General features: G+C 41.3%; 1 protein-coding gene across 3 annotated transcripts in view; it reads right to left on the reverse strand.

Moving 5' to 3' along the window:
* PIGN (phosphatidylinositol glycan anchor biosynthesis class N) overlaps positions 1–12,071 on the reverse strand; it is a 306,078-nt gene that overhangs the window by 36,082 nt on the left and 257,925 nt on the right. For all 3 annotated transcript variants that reach the window (XM_044295070.1, XM_044295067.1, XM_044295069.1), the window contains exons 25-26: positions 10,182–10,257; positions 5,113–5,186 (exon numbers count right to left, since the gene is read on the reverse strand). In XM_044295070.1, the coding sequence (XP_044151005.1) occupies positions 5,113–5,186; positions 10,182–10,257 (150 nt within the window). The remainder of the gene's footprint in view (positions 1–5,112; positions 5,187–10,181; positions 10,258–12,071) is intronic.

A 12,071-nucleotide genomic window follows, 5' to 3' on the forward strand; every position in this document is an offset into this window, starting at 1 on the left:
AACCTGGTGTGAAGCAAAACTGGCTTAGTTGCCCATAGCAACCAATCAGATTCCACCATTTTCCAAAGCAGCTCTAGAATGAAAGGTGGGTTCTGATTGGTTGCTATGAGCCCATAGTGTCCAGCAGTTTTTACCAAACCATAAATATCAATTCAATCTGAAATGCTGTGCATCTACAGTACTCTTGCTTCCTCAATCAGCCTATGATGACTCTAATACTACTTCATGTGTGTCTGGAGTGCCTCTCCTAGACGCGAGCACCACATCCTATTGATATCGGAGTGCCGACTTATGAACGCTACTTCTAATACTAATTTTGGCAGTTGTGTAATTTAGCTAGTGTATTTTTGCAGTTCTGATAAAACCCATTCAAATACTACAATATTTTTGGATAATAAATAAAGGAATATGTTGGATGGAACAAAGTAATGGAAACTATTCATGTGTTAAAATGTAAAGATGAGCATAAACGTTGCCATACAAATCACGTCTACAATTCTGAATCTGAGAAAATTTGCGCAGTCAAACCTAAAGAGATAAGGTCAGTACGTTTTCAGACTAAAACTGGAGAGTAAGTTCCCAAACTGTCAAGAGAGAAGATAACAGCAAACATAGGACACACATTCTTATGAAAACTGCATATTCAGTGTGCCTAGTCATAGTTCAAGCATATGTTGTACATATTGGTTTTGTAACCGTTACAGTTAAAAGGGTTTTCTAGGACTCCCCAAATTTTGCCGAATGGCTGCAATATGCTAAAAAAAAAAGGAAGCCTTACTCACCAGCACAATCCCCACCAATCCAGTGCCACTGCACCTGCTCAATCCCCTGCTGTTTCAGCAGCGCTGCTGCTGGTGGTCTTGTTTCTGGTGCAGCAATGATGTCATTGACTACTGTATGTGATGACTGCAGCAAATCACTGGCCTCGGCAGTCACACCAGGTAGTCTCGTACATCATCGCTGTAGGGAGACCTGTGGTGCAGTAATGACGTACTCGACTATCTCGCGTGAGCAATGAGTTCAGTGACAGGCTTCAGCAATAATGTGGATTAGTCAGTGATATTATAGCTGCAGCCTTAGAAATAAAGACCACCAGCAACTCGGAAATAGTGGTGCTGGAACAACATCGACCTGGGTAGCTCATTCAGAAAAAATGTTGGGGTCCTGGAAAAACTCTTTAAATTATAACTTGCATTTAAATATAGGATGTAAAATCAGAAACTAATCCAGACATTGCTGGAATTCAGAAAGAAATCTCAGTTCATACTAATTCTGATCTTTTAAAAAATGAGGCTTTATCCACTTCACTACTAGAACCACTGGAAAACTCAGCAAAGGGTATCTTGTCCTACTTGGCCTAAGGGGAATCTGTCACTGCATACTGTGCCTTCAAAGAAATCCAGCTGACATGGAAGATGTTTGTGGAGCAGCTGAATCTTTTCCCATGTTGATAAGTGATGTGAACCCAAAGATATAATTTTATATTATGCTAATCAGCCCACTGGTGCAACGAGGATGTTGTCGTTGCATCTTGTTGAAACTGGCAATCCAGTCGGTCTATGTATGTGGCAGCCATGCTCAATGGTGATGGGCCATGTAATGGACCATGTGATGAGTGCAGTGATGTCACCAAAGGTCCTTTTTCTCCCAGGTCCTCAAAGAAGAAGAAAGAAGACAAGCCAGGCTGCGTGAACAAGTGGATGAGGCGAGTTAATTTTTTTAAATATTTTTTTTAACCCCTCCATCCCTAATTTACTTAGCATTCTGTATTAAGAATGCTATTTTCCCTTATAACCAAGTTATAAGGGAAAATAATAAAATCTACACAACCCCTAACCCAAACCCGAACTTCTGTGAAGAAGTCCGGGTTCGGGTCTGGGTACCAAACATGACAATTTTTCTCACGCGCGTGCAAAACGCATTAAAACGCGTTGCACTCGCGCTGAAAAATCGCGCATTTTCCCGCAACGCACCCGCATCTTGTCCGGCCCTCACACGCGACGCCCGTGTGAAAGAGGCCTTAGAGTCTCATTTTTGGCAGGATGAGATGACTGTTTGATTGGTACTATTTTGGGGTACATACTACTTTTTGATCTTTTGGTATTAACTTTTTGTGATGCAGTTGGCATGGTTTTTATTTTAATTTTTTTACGGTGTTCACCAAACGGGTTAGCTCATGTGTTATGTTTATAGAGCAGGGTGTTACGGATGCGGCGATACCCAATATGTTTGTTTTTTTTTATATATTTTGTTTTTGAACAATATAAGCGTTTTTTAAACAAAAAAAATTACGTTTTTAGGTCTTCATTTTGTGAAAGCCATATCATATTATTTTTGGGCCAATTGTCTTATGTATTGCGTTTGTATGTCATTTTTGCGGCATGAGATGACGGTTTGATTGGTATTATTTTTAGGTACATATGATATTTTGATCGCTTGGTATTAAACTTTTTGTCATGAAAGATGACAAAAAATAGCTTTTTTTAGCAGTTTTTTTTTTTTTTTACAGTGTTGACTGGATGGGGTGGATCATGTGATATTTGTATAGAGAAGGTTGTTACGGAGGCGGTGATACCTAATATGTGTGTTTATTTTTTTTCTGGATGTATTTCTGGAGCGTAATAATATTACAGGCTATAGCTACTAGAGAGATATCGTTGATCCAGGGATTTATTCTGATTGCCTGATTGGAGTCGGGAAGGAATTTTTATTCCCCTAAAGTGAGGAAAATTGGCTTCTACCTCACAGGGGTTTTTTGCCTTCCTCTGGATCAACTTGCAGGATGACAGGCCGAACTGGATGGACAAATGTCTTTTTTCGGCCTTATGTACTATGTTACTATGTTATTGTTTACAATTTTTTATGTCATTTTTTTATGGGGAAGGGGCTTTTTTTTATTGTTAAGGGTACTTTCACACTTGCGTTTTTCTTTTCCGGCATAGAGTTCCGTCACAGGGGCTCTATACCGGAAAATAACTGATCAGGCATATCCCCATGCATTCTGAATGGAGAGTAATCCGTTCAGTTTGCATCAGGATGTCTTCAGTTCAGTCGTTTTGACTGATCAGGCAAAAGAGAAAACCGTAGCATGCTACGGTTTTATCTCCGGCGAAAAAAACTGAAGACATGCCTGAACGCCGGATCCGGCATTTTTTTCCATAGGAATGTATTAGTGCCGGATCCGGCATTCAAAATACCGGAATGCCGGATCCGTCCTTCCGGTCTGCGCATGCGCAGACCTTTAAAAATGAAAAAAAAAAAAAAAACGGATCCGTTTTGCCTGATGACACCGGAAAAACGGATCCGGTATTGCAATGCATTTTTATGACTGATCAGGCATTTTTCTGACTGATCAGGATCCTGATCAGTCAGAAAAATGCCTGATCAGTCAGAAAAAATGACATCCGTTTGCATACAGTTTGCCTGATCAGGCAGTCAGTTCAGGCAACGGAACTGCCTGCCGGAATCAAGCAACGCAAGTGTGAAAGTAGCCTAAAAACACTTTTATTTAACTTTTATTATTTTGTATTTTGATTCCACTATGAGACTTCAACATTACAGGATCTGATCCCTGTTTCAATGCAGCACAATACATCTGTATTGTGCTGTATTGAACTGTCAGTGTATCACACTGAAGGACGCTGACAGTTGCCTAGGAGACCCAGCCCTGTAGATGGATCTTCTGGGCTTCCGTAGCTGTCAGTCCCAATGCCTGTGCAAGGTATCAGTGCTGCCATAGCAACCATCGGGTCCCCGTCATCGCAGCACAGGGACCCTATGGGGATGTACAAGATTCCGCAAACCCCCTGTATGTCGTGGTCAGTGTGACCGCGGCATACAGGGGGTTAATCCACCGGCATTGGCGTTTTCACAGATGCTGGCAAATACAGCAGAGGCCCGGCTGTCAGTAACAGCCGGGCCGCTGCTGCTGATCGCGGCAGAGAATGTCGGGCAGCCAGTTAACCCTAAGAAGAGAATGCTCTTCCTAAGGTGTTAGGTACAGGCCATTTAGGACGAGCATTCTCGTCCTAGGTCAGCAAGAGATTAATAGCTACATGTATTGCCCATGTAATAACAATTCTGGAACATCTATTCTTATGACTCCATTTTGTGCCATTCCTTTATTATTCCCCCAACTGGTTACCTCCCCTCTGTACCCTTACTGCAGACTGCTAGCAATTCAATCACAACTTCTAGTAGAAATAATAAATGGCACAACATAGAGCCATAAGAATAGATGTTCCAGAATTGTTATTACATGGGGAATGCATGAAGCTATTAATACAGGCATGTCAGGAGTGGTGACAGGTCCTCTTTAAGGCCTATTTACATGGATAAATGATCTGGGCAAATTAGAGAATAAGCATCCTTAGGAATGCTAATTCCCAATAATTGCCCTGCTGGTTCATTGGGTGAAAGCATTGTTGCTGTGGTCACCTAAATCATTATTTCTGGACAGTAGATCGTCTTAACTAAACAACGATCTGCTGCCCAGAAGCAAGAATTCTCTATGGGGAAGAACAATCACAGTAGCGATTCATTAGTCCCCATACAGAGAAGATGACTGCTGCATGTAAATGCAGCTCTCACCTTCTCTGATGAGCAGGCAATTATCGGAAACAAGCGGTTTTGTTCCTTATAACAGTATACTACGTCGGAACCATGTAAATGGACCTCTCTTTCATACAGTCAGTAACTTGCATTGGTAGGTGTAAGGCAAAACCAGGACTGGAACCTACAGAGAAAGAGTATATAAGAATTTCACATGTTCTGTATTTTGGACCTGCTTCTGGTTTTGGCTTACAAATAGTGATGAAATATAGACATGGACAATCTACATACAATACATACATACCATACATGAATGCAGGTCAGCAATCCACCAATACCAACACAGCTTTTATTTTTCAAGAGCAGAATAAAAAAAAGAATGCTGTGCTGTGATTGAATGCTATGGGCATCAAAGATAGTTTTCTCCCCTATTATCTATCACCTCATTACTGGTATTACCATTCATAATCTTCATTATTATTTAGGATGGATGACGTGAAAATCAGTAATATTTCAACCATAAAAATGTACTGTATTATCAGTTGCTGGCTTTTCATGTACCATTTAGAGGAAATCTGTGCTGAGATCTGAACCGTTTCAAAAGCGCACATCACCAAAATGAAAGGGATGAGAATCTGTAAAACACAAGGTGGAAAGTAAGAGGAGCTTGATTTCAAGGGCTGTCTCTATCAACTCTAACTAATCACTGAATGACGGGGCAAAGTCTCATTGTTACACATGAATAATCTAGCACATTAGAAATATTTCAAATTAATGCTGCCCTTCTTTAACATCTTCATAGTTACACAGACACCAAAATGAATAGAGGAATTAATGCTCGAGGAGACACAATTTATGGCTTAGAGAAAGTATGCATTAGATTCCTAAAGAATGAGACGCACACTAAGGAAAACCTCTTATCCGAATCCTTCAATCAAGACGCTTATTAATCCCACTGTAAATTTCTATACTATTTCCTTGGCAGCTTTAACCCCTTAATGACCAGGCCTGAAAAGGCCTTAATGACCAACAACATTCTTCGTTCTGGGCAATTCAGCAGCAGCCATATCTTTTCATTGACGTGGCCGTCTTAGGCCTTCTTTCGTGCAGGAGAATTATGGTGTAATTTTAGGGGTTTTTTTGTTGCGGAAATATAGAAGAGAAAGATTTTTGGCATTTTTGTTTACATTTTTTATGCTATTTCCATTCCACACTAAATAACCTGATAAATGAATTCTTCAGGTTATTACGGTTGGGTGAATACCTAAAATATGTAGCTTTTTAATTTGCATTTAATGTGTGCACAGTAAAATTTATTTTATACTGAAAATGGCATTTTTGTTTCTTTGCAGATTTTATTTATTTTTTATTACCTTATTATTACATTTTTATACCATTATGGGATGACTATTTTATAACTTTATTTCACATTTCCTATGTATTGCCATACTCTTGTATGCAAATACATTATGCTTTGTGTCACAAGGACATAGGCTGCTGTTAGAGTAACACTACTGTGCCCTAACAGCATGCTTAGACCTTTTGCACACAAACATTTTTTTTTCCCCGTTTCCGTTCCGTTTTTTGCAGATTCCGTTTGCGGTCCATATGCGGTACCATTCATTTCAATGGGTCTGCGAAAACAACGGAAGGTACTCCGTATGCATTCCGTTTCTGTATTTCCATTCCATTCAAAGATAGAACATGTCCAATTATTGCCCGCAAATCACGTTCCGTGGCTCTATTCAAGTCAATGTTTCAGCAAAAAAACGGAATGCATACGGAATGCATCGTATGTCGAGACGACAGACTCCCTTTAAGGGGTTAGAGGAATAATTTTATAGTTTTCAAGAAAAAAAATGTTTTCAAATAACCCTCTTTTGCCCCGCTGTGCCCAGTAGGTTAATACTGAGTATTGGTACAGGGAGGAGGAGACGCCAGGGTTTCTCAGTGGGCATCTCCTTCTCCCTGGCTATGCCACAGTCCAATCACAGTTCTTCCCTGGCTGTGACACGCTCCGCTGCGATTGGACCGGGGCACAGTCCGGGAGAAGGAGACTCCTACAGAGAAACCCTGGGGTCTCCTCTTTCCTGTACCAATACTCAGTATTAACATACTGGGTGCGAAAACTGCCGGGGGGGGGCACATCGGGGCAAGAGAGGGGTATTTGGGAAAAAAAGAACAATGATGGCAGCATCAGCGGAGCATACCCCGCAAGTAAAGGTACTTAATTAAACAAATAAAAAAAATACATGAAAGGTCCTCTTTAAAGGGGTTTTCCAGGATTACTATGGCTTTTAACAGATATGTAGTTGCTTACCTCATGTACATTTTGCTGAGCACTTTTCACCATGTAAACAAATCAGTCTGGTTTGTTTCCATCCTGTTGCTATATCCAATTAAATCAAATCCATGATGCACTTTCCTCTCTCTGCCACATCTCCTGCACTGCCCTTAACGCCCAGCTAGTTTATAGCTCCTCTCACTCAGATCGTTACATAGACACTCACCTATCACTGCCCCTAACAACATCCAGCTAGTTTATAGCTCCTCACACTCAGATAGTTACATAGACACTCACCTATCACTGCCCCTAACACCACCCAGCTAGTTTATAGCTCCTCACACTCAGATCGTTACATAGACACTCACCTATCACTGCCCCTAACAACATCCAGCTAGTTTATAGCTCCTCACACTCAGATAGTTACATAGACACTCACCTATCACTGCCCCTAACACCACCCAGCTAGTTTATAGCTCCTCACACTCAGATCGTTACATAGACACTCACCTATCACTGCCCCTAACAACATCCAGCTAGTTTATAGCTCCTCCCACTCAGATAGTTACATAGACACTCACCAATCACTGCCCCTAACAACACCCAGCTAGTTTATAGCTCCTCCCACTCAGATAGTTACATAGACACTCACCAATCACTGCCCCTAACACCCAGCTAGTTTATAGCTCCTCCCACTCAGATCGTTACATAGACGCTCCCCTATCACTGCCCCTAACAACACCCAGCTAGTTTATAGCTCCTCTCACCCAGCTAATTACATAGACACTCACCTATCACTGCCCCTAACAACACCCAGCTAGTTTATAGCTCCTCTCACCCAGCTAATTACATAGGCACTCTCCTATCACTGCCCCTAACAACACCCAGCTAGTTTATAGCTCCTCACACTCAGTTACATAGACACTCACCCATCACTGCCCCTAACAGCTCCTCACACTCAGATAGTTACATAGACACTGTGACGAAACCAACCTCGCCACGGTGTTTTGGAGGGGGCTGGTTGCCAGCCTCCTGCCTCAGGATTATGGCCCATACTAACTTTAAAGAAGACAGGCCGGCCGCACAGCTTAAATCTGTCTTTGGAATTGTATTTTGTTATGTGAGGGTACCCAGATGGCTAGTTTAATTGTATTCGTGTGGTCTGAGTGCCATTCGCCTAATGATATGCACTCAGACTTGAGCTATCTGGGAATATGTTAAATGTCTGTGGTTGCTGGGAGGGTGTGACATTGTGTGTTTAAATGGTGATGTCTGTCCTGTTGTCCCCACATGTGTATTGGCGATCTCCCCTTTGTCCTGAGAGATAATTGGATTATCCCTCGGTTGTCTCTGGGGCAGAGAGGAGGAAACCATGATGCATTGTGGGGATGTGTTGTATCTGTTCGGTGTGTCGCAGTCTCCATTCTGGTCCCCTGGGGGCGTGTCCACCAGATGGGGACCTGCATAAATACGGGCGGGTAGCCCTCAATAAAGTGTTCCTGTTTTATCCTTCATCATGTTGAGACTGGTGTTTGGATAACTGATCAAACTGGGGGATTGCTATACGCTGACGATTTGCTATACTCCCCTGGCATAACTACTAGCTCTTGTAAGAGCTGTTCCTGCTCTCTGGCTGTAGGAGAGGTTCACCCACTGGAGCTGGAGCCTTGTAGTAGGTCCAGCGTGGGTGGAGGACGGTGAGACCCCAACCAAGCTGCGGCGGTTCGTGGGGTCTGCAGGGCGTACGGTGTCAAGTGGAGTGCTTGGAGTCCTCGGAAAGCACTAGGAGCATCTATCGACGGAGGTACCCGGTCGGGGTGCTAGGAGATCCGTTACAGACACTCACCTATCACTGCCCCTAACACCACCCAGCTAGTTTATAGCTCCTCCCATTCAGATAGTTACATAGACACTCACCTAACAATCCCTAGCTAGTTTATAGCTCCTCCCACTCATATAGTTACATAGATACTCACCTATCACTGCCCCTAACAACACCCAGCTAGTTTATAGCTCCTCCCAGCCATAGATACTCTGACACATCAGACAGAACAGCACAGGGAATAAGAAAAAGCTGCATCGACATGGGTCATATGACCACAGCCCAGAAATGAGACTAGAGCACTAAAAGGTTAAAGTAAATACATCACAAAATAACAACCTTCATAAATGATTATATAAAAGGATGTCCCCTTTAAAGTGTAAGTCCGTATTTACGTTCCATGGCCCCCGCAAAAAAAATAGAACACGTCCTATTCCTGTCTGTGTTGCGGACAAGAATAGGACAAGACGTACAGATCCACAAAATACCAAACGCACATGGGGGTTATCTGTGTTTTGCGGATCCGCGATTGGAAGACCATAAAAACTGATACAGTCATGTAATTGAGCTGAAACGCATTAGAGGTGGTGTGTTTTTCCCCAAAATCTTGTATTGGCTTTTATATCCTTCAATAAGATATGGATTTATTAGAAGAATGCTGGATTCAGCTTATTCCTTGAATAAAACCTAACGGGGGGCGGAGCTTCGGCACAGCACGGCGAAAGGCCGCCGGACTAAAAGTACTGCATGTCTGACTTTTTAGTCCGGCGGCCTCTCGCCGTGCAAATTTTAAATACATGTATATTAGAAAATTGAAATTTGAATCAGAAAACATCTGATTCTCTAAATAAATAAATATAATCATTGAAACCGGAATAACTCATAACTCTTTAACTCAGCTGATGATTATATCCACAGTTGGTTGAAAAAAGTCCATTAAGTTTAACCATTTTATACTGGTTAGTACAAAACCTAAGGTTGGTCCAGAGGAAGACAATAAAAAGCACTTTTAATGGTCAAAGACCCAATTCACAATAAAGTGGAGGCAATGATTATAAGGAAACTACAGTAAAATGTCTTGGCAGCTTTATAACTCATAATAATGTAAAAATAAAGAAAAAGAAAAGGGAAGGTAGTGGAATTATTGCATTTTATTTTGCGCTGTCAGGAGTTTCTCTCTACGTTTTATATACTACTCTGACATTTGTTTAGTGTAGAACAATCAGCAATCTGGTTGCAATCATAATCCATAATGTGGAACACATTTTCACCATGAAGATCTTATTCCACAAAAAAACTCTTAACTTTTTTATAAATAGAAACAAAAATCGGAAACACAATAAGAACATGAAATGACAGCATCCACACAGCAAACTTGTAAGAACATGGAATGGTTTTTGAATGAAAGCATTGAATAACCGCTAGAACTGCCATTCATAGTGTCTGAATATGATGTGATAGCATTCAGTTGATGGAATACGTTTCATAGTACATTCATACGCTCAAAGACAGTCATCAACCTACCTTCCACATCATCAAGGCGCCCATGCCAAATGGGTTAAACACAGTAAGGAAGCAGTATACAGATGCTGGGTCAAAACTGAGAAAGAATAAAGGAGACAATAGTGAGGGCCAGGGAACTACGGTATTCATTCATTCATTCGCTACACAATTTATGGTCTCATGCAAATGGGTATTCCCATCTCAGACAATGGGGACATATCGTTAGGGGTAAAGGGAATTGCTGGGGGTGGATCATTTTAATACTGACCCAGTGACCCAATAATAAAACAGCATATCCTCCAGGATCATGATTTTTCTAGAAGTTCACAGCAGGTCACATTTCTGCCAATTCTGACATCTAACAGACTAGAAAATTCAATATTCTGGCTTCAGCCCTGTACTTTACATGTGGACTATTGTATCTAGCTTTATAATGTCACACACTGAGTCTTCATTGGAATGCATGGATTAGAATTATGCATACAGTTCCAGATTTGAACTTGACAGGAGAAAACTCATTGCTCACTCAATATAGATTTTTAGGTATTGTATTTTAAAATGAAATGCACTGAATACCTGGCACAACATGCATCAGATACATAATCAGACCCAAGTCCATTTTTAACTTCTGTACAGCTGTTTAGGTACCTAATAAACAATTTCTATCATCTAGGGCAGTGATGGCGAGCCATTTAGAGATCGAGTGCCCAAACTGAAACCTAAAACCCACTTATTTATCGCGAAGTGCCAACACGGCAATTTACCCTGAAGACTACAGTCCAATATAGTACATCTTCCATATACTTTATACCGTTTAGCTATAATTGCCTGCCTACATTCAATGTGCTGCCTGTGCTGCTCATAGGGCGCCCTGCGCTGATGAATGGTGGGAAATGTCTAAGGCATATTACCATAGACTTTTTCGAGGGTGCGGGTGCCCAGAGAGAAGGCTCTGAGCGCTGCCACCACTGATCTAGGCCAATGTTTATATTTCCATGATAAGGTAAGCCAGCGTGATCTGCCTGATCAGTCCCTTCAAAGGAAATAAGTGTGCTGTATGCCACAGCAAAGGAGCCTTGATGCAGATGTGAACACAGTCTAAACAGTGCAATAGGTGTAACAGTCCACATACAGATGTAGCAGAAGTTAGTATGACAGCCGCAGAACACTATACTACAAATGAAACCGCTTTGTATGCTATTACCATCATGTCATGTTAATACCTGCTACATCTGTACTACAATTCTAATTCACAGAAAAGTACAATGCATTTAGAAAGTCTTAGGGGCCTTTAACTTTTTTACATTTTACGTTCCGGCCTTGTGCTAAAATCTTCACTCAATACCGCATTGTGAGAAACTAAAAACAGAATTCTAGAAATTTTTGCTAATTTATTAAAAAGGAAAAGCTAAAACTTTGCATGGACATAAGTATTCAGACCCTTTATTACTACAGTTGAAATGTATCTCTGGGGGCCTCCCATTTCTCTTGATCATCTTTGAGATGTTTCTACACCTTGATTGGAGTCCACCTGTGGTAAATTCAGTTGATTGGAAAAGATTTTGGAAAATACACCCCTGTCTATATGAGGTCTCACAGATGACAATGGATATCAGAGCTAAAGCCATAAGGAGGAAAGAATGGCATGTAGAGCTCAGAGATAGGATTGTATGGAGAAACAGATCTGGCAAAGGGTAACAAAAAAATGTTGGCTGCATTGAAATTCCCAAGAGCACAAAGGCCTCCATAAATCTTAAATGTAAGAAGTATGAAACAATCAGAACTCTTCCTAGAGTTGACCGTCCCACCAAACTAAGTAATCTAAGAAGTAGGGCCTTGGTAATAGAGGTGACCAAGAATCCAATGGTCTCTCTGGCTTAACTGCAAAGATCCTGTGTTCAGATAAGCAAA

The sequence above is a fragment of the Bufo gargarizans genome, chromosome 5, assembly GCF_014858855.1.
Source record: "Bufo gargarizans isolate SCDJY-AF-19 chromosome 5, ASM1485885v1, whole genome shotgun sequence".
NCBI lineage: Eukaryota > Metazoa > Chordata > Amphibia > Anura > Bufonidae > Bufo > Bufo gargarizans.